The sequence below is a fragment of the Eleginops maclovinus genome, chromosome 18 (assembly GCF_036324505.1).
Source record: "Eleginops maclovinus isolate JMC-PN-2008 ecotype Puerto Natales chromosome 18, JC_Emac_rtc_rv5, whole genome shotgun sequence".
In the NCBI taxonomy this organism is placed as follows: Eukaryota; Metazoa; Chordata; class Actinopteri; order Perciformes; family Eleginopidae; genus Eleginops; species Eleginops maclovinus.
The window spans coordinates 12,813,910-12,830,011 of record NC_086366.1 but is presented as its reverse complement, the minus strand read 5'-3'; the positions used below and the strand labels follow the sequence as shown (position 1 = coordinate 12,830,011).

Sequence of the window (16,102 nt, the reverse complement as noted above, 5' to 3'; positions counted from 1 at the left end):
TCACCTCAGCCTTAGATTTAATTGCTTATCTGTGTGTAAACGTATTAACCCTCTGCTGTATCTGTTTTGCCGCCGTCCCGGGGGCCCGACAAGCCTCTCTGACTGCCGTGCCTTACATCCAATGAATAGTCCTTCTCTGAGTGGTAATAGGGAATCAGCATCGTAGCAGCAAGCATTGGCGGCGTGTAAGAGATAAATCAGATTGGGGGTCTTGCTTTTCCAGTTTATTGAATCTAAATTGCGTGCGCGCTTGGCCCCCGCCGGCCCTACACGGCCCATCCATCTCCCGGCTGATAATGGAGCGGGCCCGATTCCACCTGGTGGGAGCATTATTACATTTCCCCTCTAACGAGACCCAGCTAATCCTGCCAAGGGAGGACAACAGGAGAAAAAAGAAAGGAGGGAAGAAGAGAATAGGAGAGGAGAGTGAAGGAGGGTGTTGGGGGAGAAGAGGAAGAAAGGAAAAATGGAGGAGAAAGAGAGATAGAAAGGGGGATTCTGTAAAAAAAAAAAAAGAAGAATTGCAAGCATCCTGGCAGCCTGCCTCCTCCTCCCACTCTCCATCTTTCGTTCTTTCTCACTTTCTTCCTCTCTGTTGCTGTGTATAAAACATCTTCTAGCGCCATCAGAGCTACATGGCCCCTGGGCCCCTGAGCTGCAATTAACACTCATAATCACAATGCGATTTCACTGACGCTCGCCGCCCCTTCCTGCTGCCATCCCTCCTCTTTCCCTCCACCCCTGCAGCCAAGACTGAACGAAGTCTAAATGAAGTGAAAGGCCTCTCCTCTCCCAACACCCGGACGTTTATTACCCGCTTTAATAAAAGTCCATCACAGAATTATCCTACAATGAACTGGAGCCACTTAGTTGCCAAGAAATATACTTCCAATAAGCATCCTCTGCACACATCCATGCCTATATTTCTAAATAGGCACAGGAGTGAGGCTTAATTCTGTTTTACATGTAACTGTAATGTTAACAGGCTTTTCATGATAGTGCAGCTAAGTGTGTTGCTGTAATGTATTGTTTTGTAGTTTATCTTTTTTTTTAAAGCAGAGCTCTTTATTGATGTAATTAAATCGTATCCCAGGCTCAGCGCTCAGGCCTACTTTCATTGTTTTGAGGGGGCAGGAGCCCCGTGAGGCAGCGCGCTGATGAGAGATGGATAAACAGTTTGATTTGCTGCTATCGCCCCCAGGCACAGTGTACTGGAGAGATGAGCAAGAGAAGGAAGAGAAAGCATAAAAAAGACAGGGAGGGGTGGGAGAGGGCAAAACAGAAGGAGAGAAGAGACAGCGAGAGGATAAGAGAACCTGTTGGGGGAGGGATGAAGGGATAGAGGTGGAGGATAAACATGCAAACAAAAAGAGGCGACAAATCACTCCTGTTGTTCGTGTTTGCATGTTTGTGTGCACGGCAGGCAAGGCTTTTTCTCTTATTTCTGCTTGTTTGTCTGTTTCCCCTCGCTGTCAGTTCTTCCTTTTTCCTACATGGCCCCCATCTATCTGCCCATCTCCTTTCCCTTTTTTCCCTCCTCTTTTCTCTCCTGTTTCCCTCCCCACTGCATCACACCACCAATACTGCTTCTTTTCCTACCTGCCTCCCTGTAGCCCCGAGCAAAGAGGTAACTGAAGAACACAGAGAGTAGTTCACTTACAAACACAGGTGCACACACACACACACACACACACACAAATACACATCTGTGCACACAAACAAGAAAAAGTCATGTATGTATTTGCAAAGAGATGCAGCCCACGGTTTAAGTTTGAGGTACACACACGCTTACTAAGTTATGACTAATTAACTAAGAGAAACAGATTGGTTGCTGTTGATTTGGTTAAACATGGTCCCCCCCACACACTCGCACACACACACACACACACACTAGCTGAGGGAGGTAGAGGAAGGTTCAGTCATCCATGTAGAGTCATTGTTAGCAAAGATGCGTAACCTCCAGACTTAACCAGCCGTAACAGCAGTGTGACGGTTCTTTGTCTACGCCAATTACTGAACAAAAACAGCAGCGCAGTCACAGAGAGACGAGCACAACCCCTGGCCTCCTGCATCCAAACACACAAACACACACACAGACACACACACACACACACACACACACACACAAGCAACCTGTGCATGTGTTGTATTTTTATGTTAGTTATTAGCTTGCAATGCAAAGTCTAGCATACAATCAGGCACGTAACGAGGAGCGTGCACAAAACACACATGCAGGCATCTCAAGTGGTGCAATAAACCATATTCGGACACCCACAGCTGTGCCCTAACACAAACATTCTGTAAGCACTGCCAAACACTTACACCCACTCCTATATTGTATTAACTTCCCCAAAACAGTGCAGAGCTTTCGTTCTCTTCCTCTCTCTTCTGCTCGCTCTCTTCTTCTATTTCTCTCCTTTTTTTTTCTTCTCAAAGTTTAAACTCATTAAGTGTAATGATATTGGAGACTCAATTTTACATAGCTCACTCATCAACCAAGTGAGATAGCAATAAAGGCGAATGGCTCCGCCGAGGCCTTAACACTGCAAAATAAATGATGCGCCGCAACGGAAATGTAATTAATTTAGAGGCAGTATTGATAGTCCTGCCATACACAGCATTATATTTTTTAATGTGGCTTAACATCTTGATTATTCAGGGGGAAAGGCGGAGGAAAAGGGAGCCGAGACAACACGGCTCACGATGAGAGATGCTTAAAATGCCCTGACGAGTGTTTACTCCCGCAGCCTCACTTTCTCTTAAGCTTTTCATTATGCTGAGACGATAAACACCTCTCAGGAAGACTCGCTCGCTTTTACAGGGGTATAAAGGGAAAAGCAGAGAAGGAAGTTGCCTGCTAGATAAAGAAGAAAAAGACATGATTCATATTTTTTTAGATTTTTACGCTTCATGTTTATCCAATGGTGTGTTCCCTAGTAGCTTCCTTCAAGTAAAAAACACAACATTTTCCACAGAAACAAACTTTGTACTTTGTGCATACACATGTTCTCAAATGTAAATACTTTTTCTGTATTTCAGTTGTTTTTATTTTATTTTCGGTACTATATAAAATCACATATCAGAATTGATTCCTTACTATCTAATTTAATTGATCTAAAAATGCTATACATTTCTACATAATTAAATCACTATGATGTTCCTAAAGTGATGCTTTGCTGATAACACTGTGGTCTTTCATTTCAGCTAAGACAGATGAGGTGCTGAAGGCCAAAGTAGCCAAGAGAGAGGAGGAGGCCCGGAAGAAGCTAGAGGACGGTGAGTGTGTGCACAAAACATCACACACAGACTGTTATAATAAGAGCAATATTTTGGATATTTTGAAAGGTAACAGTTGAAACAAATAGAGTTAGCAAGTTAGCTTTATTTTAGGTTTTGTGTGCCATCAAATTGTCAATAATATAACCTTATATAATGAAGTAGCGGCTCAAAATACAAACAATGCACAACTTCTGCTTAAAATAAGCTGGGATATGTTTTTCAAGCTTGAGTGCAACAACAATATATTATTAAATGTTACTAAGAAACCCTGACAACACTCATGTTTCTCATTTAAGGTAGTTATGTAGTCCATGCCCTTTCTGCATATCGGTGATTTTAACTCCATCTGTAATTTGCTAAACATGAACTTAGAGATGCTGCTTACACTCCTTAGTTTTTATTAAGACAGCTGCAATTGATATAAAAATGAATTGGTGCAAACGTGCCTAGCATTGCAGGCAGTAAATATATCCTGCCAACCTGAAGCCCCCCATTGCCACAAATATAGTACCTACAGAATTACACACACACACATACACACAAAGACTTTCTCCATACACATTAAAATAAAGTCAAGAGTAATTTGCAGTGGATATGGTCGCAATAATAAAGGTAAGTAATGACTCTGGTCCATGCTCTGACCCAAGCATGACATCAATGAGAATATCAAATGTGTGATCAAACACACTGTGTGTATGTACATGCACACTCACAGGCATGTGTAGTAGCATCATTTGTTCTGGTGTGTGTGTTTTTATATCGCTGGATTCTCTGTCCACTCTTTTCTCTAATTGTTTTTGTGTGTGTATCGAGCAGTGTGACCTTTAAAGTTAGCTGACCTTTTAGACAAATGAATGTCCAGCCATCAGAAACTAATTAGCCTGCACTCCTGCTTTGGTCCCTGCGTTCTGGGAAGAATGTATCCCCTCCTTCTCTCTATTTGACCCCGTTTCTTCTTTCAGCCTCTCTCCACCATTCTTACATTTACACTACTTATTTTTCTTGGTCTTATTGCTGTGCCTCGTCTATTGTTCTCATCAACCGTTTCCAACTCTCCTGCCCTTCTCTCTGGGTCTTTTCTTCTCCTGCTTCTCTCTTCTCCGTGTGGAAGCATTGCTAAAGTGGTGACTAAGTGCCTCGCTTTGGGCAATAGCAAGATTCCCAGTCAAAAAGCTTTCTTGAGTTCACACTGTACTGTTGCCTCTTTTTGGATTCAGTTGACTGTTTTGCTCAAAGCTCCCTCATTCCTCACTCCAACTGTTCGAACTGTGTGAAATGAAGTGTTGTGTTTTATTGTGTGGAGTGGTGCTGTACAACATGGTGTGCAGGCGCTGGTCATAAAGACGATCATTCTACTCCTAACCTGCACAGTGATACATGAAGAAAGATAAGATAGGCTCTGTCCTGATGACTGACCCTCTTGGTAATGAGAGAAGTGTTTGGCACGGTACACATTAACAGCCAGCTTCATCCTCTTCTGCCCTTCTGCCCAGCATAACTAAAATGGAGGACTACTGCTGCTGCTAAACAGCACATCATCAGGGGTCTCCTTATTCCCTGCAGGAGCTTTCAGAGGTCAACACAACTAGAGAGTTTACTCTTAAACCGTTAAGTCGACTGAAATGAGAAAACCTTGAAAGAGAACGGAGGGGAGAAGTGAAGAACACTACCACCTACACTCCTTGTTCATAAATAGATTCTCGTCCTAGCCCGGCGATGTGTTTGAGTTAGTTTAGCCCTAATCGAACCACCAAGATCTGATTCATGTGAATGCTCTGATATGCAAGCTATTATTGTAGCGAACTGTAGCTGCATACTGCAAAGCCCTGCGAGAATACAGGGTTTTTTATCAGCAGGGTTTACTGAGAGAGAGAAAGGAGAGGATCAATAACTGACCCTGTGGTCATCAGTTAACAAAGTAGTCTCCACTTAAAAAGAGTATTTGGCTCTCTGGTTAAGGGCAGCCAGATGATGCTAGTGGTTGAAAAAGGAAACAAGTGATATGAAAGAGTGTGTGAATGAGAGGGGAGGATGGTTCCTTTGTTAGTTGCATGCCTTGTTTAGGCTATTAAAGCTGAGAGATGTTGTTTGTGTGCCCAGGAGGCTTTTAGCTAACATAGTGTGTCCAGCTATAATAAGAAGGACTGACTGGCAGTGTTACACAGTCTGTTTGTGTGGACTGTACTATCAGCTGGCACTTTACTGAAGACAGTGTTGTGTGTGGTGGTACTACTGTATGTAAGGCTGGATAAACTGAATATAAGGAATTACGGACATTAGCAATCACTTACCAAGCTTAACTTAAAGACCTATACCTTTTGTACCATACGATCCTGCTCTGTGTTAAATTACAGTTAGATCTAAGCAGCCCTGCCAACAGCTTTTAGTGCTTAACGTACTTGTGATGTGCTTTTCAATAATATAGCTGATGATTTAAAACTTAAGCGCAATTGCTGGTCACATTTTTAATAAACAGGACAAATATTTAAGAAGTGAGTCATCATAGGAAATGAAATGTATAGGCCTCTAATGTATAATTCAAGTTTATTTTGAAGAATGTGACTATGGTTATTTTTGATAGGGTTTTGTCTGTAAAATGTATGGTGAGGAATGTCCTTTATTATTTTTCCAGCGCCCATCATGATTTGATCTGAGTTTTGTTCAACTGACATGATATAAAATTCAAAGAGAATTATATTGAACCAAAAATGAGATATCTGTCAGGAGCTGTGTGTTTCTGTGTGTATTTCTGCGTGCGTGTTGAAGTGTTTAATGCTTTATACGACCCTGTTTTAATTCCCCTTACTTTTCTTAACATACTAAATTTACAGCACAGTTAAAGGGAAAGTTAACACGTCAACCAGTTGATGTGAAAATTGGTGTCAAAAGCTTGATAACCTCAGCTCATTCCCACACACTCGTTCAAGTGTCGTTCGTGGGGCACTGACAGAAACATCTTTTCATTTGTGCAGCCACTTTGCGACACAGAATTATGCAGATATGAATTGGACACAAGCCTGTAGCCTGCGGATGGTATTTCAGCCCTTATGCCGCTCTGTCCCCATTACCTCAAACCACCACCAGATTGGGAGATCATATATTTTAATGAGACGTATAATAGCTCTTTAACCCATATCATTATGGGAATATATACCTACCGTTTGCTCTTTTGGCAGTTAAACGAAAGGACTGTTTCCCTAATTACGCGGTGTGTAGGACAGGTCACGGGTTGGGTGTGTACCTGTCTGTGTGTGTCTGTGTTCAGGAATTATATGACCATTAAATATTCAGCCGCAGACCCCTCCCGCTCACTCTCGCCCCCCTCACTTCCTCGACCTAGCATCCATTAATGCCTCATCACCGTTTAACTAGCTCTGTTGTCAATCACCATAGAGCCTCCGCTGGAACCAAAAATGTCTGGATTTGGTTTCTTGCCTTAGTTGTTCGACATGTATAAAAAAGGAAAGTACACACATCTTTTCCTACTGAAGGATGCCTCAACAGAAGTGACATATCATTAAGGATGCATATATATCATTTGCTTAAAATGGTATTTCTTTTGGAAGTTGTGATTATTACATGCCCGACTGAACAATTTGAGCTACAATTTGTCAGCTAAAATTTCCGCACTGCATGCAAGCGTCTGCGTACAATACCAGTGTGGGCGTGTGTGCTTCCATAATAAACGATGTGATCCCTTTTCTAATTGAAAATAATAACTAATCCGCGGATAACAAGCTCTTGTATAATCCAAAGCCATATCCCTTCAGTTCTGGCCTATCTCGGCTGTAATAAAAGACAGGAAATGAGAGGCAAGTGAAAGTGGTGGCTTGGACATTGACGCTTAATGTAATCTGCCTTGAAATCAAATTATTTGACCTGGAAAGCCTAACAATACAAAACTCCTGCCGGGCTGCTGTTAAATATTTAGCACGTGCCTGTCATGAATACAAATGGTGCGCAAATTAGAATCTACAGGCGCGTGACCCCCATATCACACCCCGGGAGCACAGGGGGGCTGGCTCTGCTTTAAATGTTTTAATTACCGAGGCCATGGAGTGGCATGCCACGCTACCTCGCCGAGCAGCATCACCGCTGCTGAGGCTGCCACTTGAAGGACAAGCGGTGAAATTTATCTGCTGGTAAACACAAGTGATCTGGTGTCCCATGTTCTCATCACATTAACTAAAACATGAGGATTCAATGAGGAGAGTGTCTGAATTATACCAAGCTATAATTATAGTTCCCAGCATCCTCTCTCAGGTAGAGCTTTATACCTTTTTTTTTAAACTGTATTCTTTCCAGCGGCTATATGATCCACCCCAGGGCTCGAGGGAGACACTGTATTGCTCTTGTGCACTCTGCGCTGAAGAAAGATCTGTCTCAGTGATTTTGATGTAAGAAAATCTGGTTTGTATCGATTCGGTATTGATTAGTGGAGTGAGCCTCATCTCCTGTCGTTACTTCAGATAAATGGTCTTATTTGTTGTGTTATTATGTTCAACACAATCATGCCAGGAACCGTCGGAGGAATATTGAACCGACACTTCATTGGCTTTATGGCGTCCATTTGTTCCAGGAATTAAAGGATGTTTTTTTGCATGTATAGCTCTGCAGAAAAAGTGTAACAGAGAGCACGTTGACAATCACTCTCCCTCTAAAGGACTGCTTTTGAACAGAACCCCACCGAAGAATGTTCCAAACTCATTTCAGATTTTTGTCCTGCCTAAATAATAATTGATTTAGAGATGAATAGTGCAGTCTAGCCATCTCTCTTCTTTATTTCATCCTCTTTCTGAATTCATTCAGGTTTTGTGGTTGCCCCCACGTTGAAATGATTAGTTATGCAAGGCTTGTAAGCACTGAATCAGAGTTATGGTCCCTAGGGAAATAAATTTGGCAGAAAATCAGTGTGAGAAGATTTAATTATCACGAGGAGACCTTTTTTCCTTGCCTTGGCCCAATGAAGCCCAAACTCCTCTCCTCCCTCTTTCTCCCCCTCTCTCTCTCTCTCTCTTTCTCTTTCTCATTCTCTCTCCCCCTCCCGTGCTATGTTCAGCTCCAGACGCTTCCGCCAAAAAAGCCCTGGCGTGCAGCATGGACGCCAGCCCTCTCCTTGCTTTCCTTCTCCTCCCAATTTGTTTCGTTGCACGGTGATAAGCCAAGCAATTACTGCTTTATTGATTTTTCATCACTGCAAATTTAAAGTTGATTTTTTTTCTTCCCCCCTGGCCCCCCTACCTCTCGCTTCCCCTTTTCCTCCCTCAGAGATGGCTTGGCAAGGTGATTAGGTGACCTCCTGTCCTAAGCGCTGCGATGTGTGTTCAGCACTGGGTGGAGGCACATGCCGCATTCTGCTAACCCCACGTGACCCTTTGTTGTCCCGGGGTAATGGGATGCTGATGCTGCCCAGTGTGGCTGTCGGTTCTGCTGCTATGGAGCTTATAGCTTAATCATTTCTATAAGGATATCTATGGAATTACATGTTTGACCTGATAGCAGCCTAGATATCTCTGCCATAGGCTAGATCACACACAGATTGACCATGCACGCTTCCAACATGTGTTCATTCAGGTCAAGTGGACGGATGATTGACAGCACCCTTTTGCCCTCTGTGATTGGTAATCGTTTCTTGGGTCACCCTTATCAATTAACCCGGTACCAGTAGACCAATGTGTGTTCAGCAACCTTGCTTGAGTCACCAGGCTGATTTATTTTCCGTATTTCCAGTCCACCCTTTTTAGGTTTAGGAGAGTGTCATAAATACTGGTTTAAATGGCATACTGAATTAGAAAATGTGTTTATGTTTTATATATGTTTAAACTGAAAAAAATTGGATGATCTATTTTTAAATGCTACGCATGCTACGCTCACAACAAATATATATTTTTTGCAAATTATTGATATAAATCTTGTTTTTTTAAATATTGCTGAAGGAGTATTGTAGCTTTACTACATGGAGATAAAAGTATTATTATCCCACTCTAACTGGAAACCTTCCCAGCATGTAAAGGTGACACACACACACACACACACACACACACACACACACACACACACACACACACACACACACACACACACACACACACACACACACTTGCAAATGTCTGGACATGATCATACTCAGCAGTAGTGTACTCGGTCCAGTCTAACAGGGTGGTCACACTGCTGTGATTAGACACAACCACAGACTGTTGCAGGTCACAGTGCTAGCATCCTGGGTGGCTGCGGCCATGTGGTGGCTCCCTCAAGGTTTGTCATTAGACATCAGAGGTCACTTTAGAGTGTGTGTCTGACGACTGTGTCTTTGGAATGCTTACAATAGGTTCATGAGAGTGTGTGAGTGCGTGCATGTTTGTTTTGATGTCACAACACTGTCGTAAAGGTGTTTCACTTTCTGCACTGCTTTGTAGAAGAAAGTGTAGAATTTGAGCACACATGAAAAGGACTACCGATCATTTAGACACATATGCAACTCATTCAGGTATTTCATACGACACATAATCAGGGTGCTATGTGAAACACTGATGCAGCCCCCCCAGCCCCTTGTTCTCAAACCAGTGCAGCTGACAGGAATCAAACATATCAGGACTGACTGGATATTATAGTCACCACACTACTCATGCATTTCTTTCCTGTGATTTAGACCATGAAAGATTTTGATTTACATGCAAATGATGATGTCACTCTTGTTTTGTTTTTTGTTTTTTGTTGCATGATCCCTTACTCTAAGGCAGAATGGGACAGTAAAAAAGGTGTATGTATTACACAGGACCAAGATTATTAGTCTACAGCTGAGGTCAGAAGAGGAGGAGGTGGGGGGCATTTGCCTAATTAATTACCACTAAGACACACACACACGGCCATGACCTTTACTAATATAGTTTGTAGCCGACCACACAAACAGACAGTCTGTCCCTTTTCCCCTCTCACCGACACACTCACACACACCCTGTCAGGAGCCAGGAGAGTGAAGAGAGAATCAATTACGACCCAACTAAGGGAAGGAGTTGGTAGCTTGATGGCTACATGTCAAGAAGACTGTAGGTCACGAAGTGTGTGTGCCCGTTTGTGTGTTGACGTCCATGTTTAAGCATTTGTGAGAATCGAGCGCGTTTCCTGGATTCAGATTACATCATTTTCATTTTAAAGACCTTGCTTTCAATTAAGTAATTAGCTGCTTGGTGTTTGTCTAATTATAGAGTTGTTCATAAAAGAGCTGCTGACCAGCCGGCGATCGAAAAAATGGACACCGCTGCACTTTTTCACACACACACACACACACACACACACACACACACACACACACACACACACACACACACACACACACACACATACATGCAGCCCCTAGTTTACCATCAAGTTAATGCAGTTAAATGCATGTTATTTCTGGTAAAGGGCAGGGAAGGACTCTTTATTCTAATCACACTAAAACAGCACTGTGCTTAATAAAGAGCTGCTTGAGTCTCACAGACAGACAGGCTGTTATTGTACTCAAGGTGACTGAACTGTTGGGAAAGGCAGAGATACTTTTCGGGTTTTTGTTCCTAAACTTAGTAAAAACAAGCTGGTCTTACAGTATTCTTTGTGGACGGTGTTTAAGAAACCAGTACTAACCAATGAGTAATTACTTCATGATGTCATATGGACAAAAATGTCCTCATTTCCTAAAACATTGAAATGGGATATGTGTTTCTTGTAGCATGATGACATATGACTCATTAAATAACATATAACTAACAGAAGTATTACTTTTTGCTCTGTAATAAAATGTCAGAATATAATGAAACAAAATAGAATACTAAATGTTAGAAATGCCTCCAGTCGCATTTTGAGCCCATCGACAGAGAAAGTGGCTGTGATCTTGAAGATCTCACCACTCAGCCTGTGAAAGCTTCACTATTTAATGTGATTCTGTGATGCTGCCCAGACACAGGACATCGGCTAACACTCATACTGCTCTCTTTCTCTCCCTCACACACACATGGCGAGGGAAACACACACACCTGGTTTTGGTTAGCACTCTGTGTTTGCACCGTGCAGTCAGGTCAGCAGCAGCAGTCGGGTCTTAGCTAGGATTTCAGATAAATAGCTGACTTATATGCAGTAAATACACAGTAGATGCTTTTAAGCTTTGTTTGCACTAGTTTCCCGAAAGGTAGACCCTTGTTTTTTAGCAATGCATGCATTATTTAGACTCATCATAGTGATAGCTATAATGACAACAAAGCAACAATAAACATGTCATCCCTGATAGATGGTAAGTTCTCCATTTGAGCCAATTACAATGAAATGCTTTACCTTTTTTGAGCTGAAATGAAAGCAGTGTTTATGAAAGGGGGAATGTAGCACGAGTTGCATAAATTCCCCCCAAAATCAAAGTCTCGTAAGTTATTTCTGAGGTTTGCGTGACACTTATGTGAACAAACAAATACTTTAGCAAGACTTTAGATGAGTCAGTGCAGTTTGATGGCAGAACAATTACATGCATCACCATTTGTTATAAATACACTCCATGGCTTCAGATATCGGGTATGATGGATAGAGGTATTGATGGAATGACCGACTATGGCCAATCTTTTGTTCCTCCTCATGATTTCATTATGGGCGCGAACAGAATATGTCTAAACATATGCATTTAATTGTAGGAGCAGGATTTGGTGGTACAGATGGGAGGAATATACTGTGGAGTAGTTGAACCAGGGTCAGTTGAGGAAAGGAAGTTGAGAGGATGGATGAGCAGAATAGGGTTGAATGACAGAAGAGAGCAAAGTGGTGAGTGGGGAGGGATGAGCAAAGATGTGGAAGGAGATAGCAGAGCTCAGCGCGTGGCTGCCATGTCATCCTGTCATTAGCAGGTTGTTTGGGTCTTTAATTCATCATTCAGACCTTTATTGACTGGAGAGTGGGAGATCGCTATCAGTAGGAGACACTAGAAGAGCGCGTGTGTGTGTGACACTCTCACTCACCAGCTGCTCTTCATTTCCTGATGCCAAACAGATATCACATAAGATGTACCATAAACATATCACCTGCCATTATCTGCTAAGGTCAAATAATGCTCAAGGCTACGTTATTTAAAGAATGGGATCATATTTGATATTCCCCAATACATTTCAGGCAACTTATAGACCTGATGTTCAATATATGAGGTTTAAGGGAGTGAGCTGAGCATTAGTGATGTGTGACAGGCATCCGATGGCGGTGAAATCCACAGAGACCAGTTGACACTACGATAACAAGGTGACCACCGCAGGGATCACTCGGCCGGTGTATTTATTTGTGGTTGAAGGTGTATTGTTGGGAGACGTGGGTTATGGAGACATGTGGCTTTTTTTGGAGGTGGGGGGATGGAGGTATTGTATGAGTGACTGTGTGTATTATGTGCGTGTGTGGTCTCATGGGAACACGCATTAGACTGGCTTAGCCACCTGCTCTGTCATTGGACATCTCCCCAATCGCACACACACTTACAAACACATACATTCATATATGTACGCTCCTCTGGGACACATTCGGGACATCTGGCTCAGCCTGTCAGAATTTCCCTTCATTTTGTGACCCGTTGACCCTAGCAACCACAGGCATCAGACAGGCATCAGCGTCTCGTCATTGTTACAACGCCACCATTGGTGATACGCCGCCTTACAGACAACCTACAGATCTGTGCAGAGGAGAGGAAACTCATGGTGGTTTAAATGTGTGACATTTGGATGGTTTTGATAGTTTCTCTTCTGCCTCTGGGTTGCTGATCTGTAAATATCTTCTCTCATTATCCACATTCCTCCTCTTGCTTTCCTGTTTCCCTCTTTGTTTTCTGTCTCTCTTACTCATTGAGGTCTCGTCTTTCAATGCCTTAAGCTGCAGGGTATTAGTTATGCAAATATTGACGTGCAGCTTTGTCCTGCTAGCTATCAATTGAAATCAGCAAATCGATGGTCCTAATAGCTGCTCATTAGCCACTTGATGCATTTCCAGGGCTAACATCAGAACCTGTCAGCGGTCCCTAATCAATAAAGTCTAAAAGTATTACCTAACCAAGGCCCTCACCGGACACCTTTTTAATAACGTAATACCGCCGTCTGACTTTCTGCATGCAAGTAAAAGGTCTGGCTGAACGGCCCTGCGTCCAAGTAAGACATGCTCAAACTTCTCTGTCATATCAACAAAATATCTCATTAGCAGCAACATTCCCAGACACCAAGCCGGCACATTAGATTTCTTAATTTATTTGTTTTAGTGACGGTGTAATGAAAATCCTCATCCGCGAAACGAAATGTCTCACAGAGATTCATTTGCTAGTGATAATGAAATCTCATCAGTCGGATTTTAATAAGTAACCTATTGTTTTATTTTTTTCTGTTGTTGTTCAGTCCAATTCCCAGGCATGCTTTGGAGCAGCCTGTTGTTTGGGCCTGGAGAACCTACGGTAAAGACTTTGATGCAGCCAGGATGCTGCTGCTGAGAACAGGGCCAGACCGGAGCCCCTCTATCGCCCCTAGCACGCAGCCCTGCTAAGCTTAAATCAGCTGTTTGATGCCAAGCTCTGCGAGTGTATGCCTTTGTGCGTGCATGCATGTATGTGTGTGTGTTTGCCCAGCTCAGGGGTTACATAAACAAGAGCAGCTAGCCTACAGGTAAGACCCACAGGAGACCAGCCAAGAGAGAGAGAGTGAGATGGAGCGCCAGTCTCTTACCTTGGCATTCCCCCGGTGCTGTCGCCATTGCTGGAGCTGGATATTCACTAATGAAGGGCGAGCTGGAAAATGACTAAAGGAGATAGTAAACAAAGTTACCACGCACACACACACATATTGAATACACGTGTGAGTGTGTTAATATAGTTAACTTGGTGGAGGCAAGCATCCGTGCATGTGTTTGTGTGCATCCCTGATGTATCTGGGGCTGCTGTAAAGAGATGGGGAGAATGTGGGCGGATGGGGGATTGGAGGCGGAGGCTGGCAGCGGGGCAGTTGGCCGCTGGTGCAGAGAGAGAAAGAGCGGGGAAAGGGATTGGAGGGGGGGTACAGCGGAGATAAATCATTAGAGAGCAGGTTATTGGAAATGCAGGGAGATAAAAGAGTGAAGAAGCCAGTAATTGCCTTAAAGATCAGACTACAAAGCATTACTTTGGATTTTACAAGGCCAGCCAGCAACAAAAGAGCAGTAATTTATGAGCTCAGTGTAAAAGAATAGCATAATTACATTAAAAATTAATGCTAATGAGGGCTAAAATGGGGAAGGTGGTTATTATGAAAGTTTGTATTCATCTTCCCCGGGTTGAATGATAGCTAGTGGCTTGATTAATGGCTTAATTTCTATCAATTAGCAGGCAAAAAAATCTCCACTGACACGGGCCTAAATTGAGCATTGAATTACACATCTTTACCGCGGTGCACGGGGGGGTGGGGAGGGCAGGGCACATTATTGAAACCTGGGAAGAGATGTTGCTGTGTGAGCTTGTGTGGAAGCCGGGCCTCTGTTACAAAAGTTGGGTAAAGGTTTCCCAAAAACTTGTGTAGGTTTTGCGCAGTCGTTATTGTGCTGCTTAAAGGGAGTTAGATAATTAGAATATACATCAAAATGTAATTTAGAATAAATCTTTATAATTTGAAACCTGTTTTTTTGACAAATTGGAAATATTATCTTCTTGATGAAACTGGCTAAATTAAACCCTTTTTTTCTTGATATGACCCGTCACAAATATATTTCTTATACTTACTGTGCTGAAGTCACACTACCCATTATAAATACAGCAGCAAATGATGCCCTTTCTTGATTTTTAATACATTCATTAAATGACTGTGTTTGCAATACAATTCCAAAGCACTGTCAAGGATTTGCCACAATTTGCGAAACCTCAACAAAACAAGCAGTTAGTTTTCCTTCTTATTTATTTTTCCCCACACAACAAGTGCTGCGGTAATTTAGCTGGCACGCTAGTGCACTCAATTACCGGAATTAATCAGCAGCCGCAATATATTCAGCTCGGCTGCTCTTGATTGACAAACTGAAGACGAAAGTCAAGCTTTACTTCTCATATATAGACATGTGTTGTTGAACAGCGCCCTCTTCTGGAGGCAACGTGAAACTGCTGCATAACGTTCATCTTCAAGGCTAAAGGAGATGAGCTGAAATCTCTTTTCATTGGCTGGTTTGATTTTCTCTCCTCGTCCTCTGGTCTTAATCAATGAAGTGGACAAACAGCTATTTAGAAAGAACAATAGCCTATTGATTCAGAGCCACTCATCAGCACTGCTGTCTGTCCAACTAATTTCAGTAATGAGAAGGCAAGTCAGTTTTCTGAGTGGCTCTTTTATACACATGCACACACACACACACACACACACACACACACACACACACACACACACACACGGGCCCAAACATAACAGGACATGCAAAACACACGTTAACATACATTGCTCGGTCACTGTCCATTATTCTGATCTACAGATACAAACAAAAATGTATTGATTGACTTTCATTCCATTTCCTGGTTCGCAGTAATGGTTGTAATGCATTCAGCATACAGTGCCATATAGATCTAACAGTAACCTAATTTAAAGGACTATGTTCTGTACGTTTAATAATATCTCGTTTTGTTTCTTCTCATTTATGTCTCTTTCTCTCTGTCTGTTTTATCTCTCTCGGCTTTCCCCTTTATCCTCCTCTCACCACTGACAGAGAAGCCTTCATAATGCGGTGACAATCGAGTTGGCCTGTTCAATTAATTTGCCAGATAATGTGTCAATATTAAATATCAACTTTGACCTCTCTGAGCTGCGGAGTGCGCTCGCCCAGCTAGAGTATTGAT

At 42.6% G+C, this 16,102-nt stretch overlaps 1 protein-coding gene across 2 annotated transcripts in view; it reads left to right on the top strand.

Annotated features, from left to right (window-relative positions):
- The window catches only part of rsrc1 (arginine/serine-rich coiled-coil 1), a 111,204-nt gene that overhangs the window by 88,320 nt on the left and 6,782 nt on the right, over positions 1–16,102 (top strand). For both annotated transcript variants that reach the window (XM_063906290.1, XM_063906291.1), the window contains exon 7: positions 3,205–3,276. In XM_063906290.1, coding sequence (XP_063762360.1) covers positions 3,205–3,276 — 72 coding nt within the window. The remainder of the gene's footprint in view (positions 1–3,204; positions 3,277–16,102) is intronic.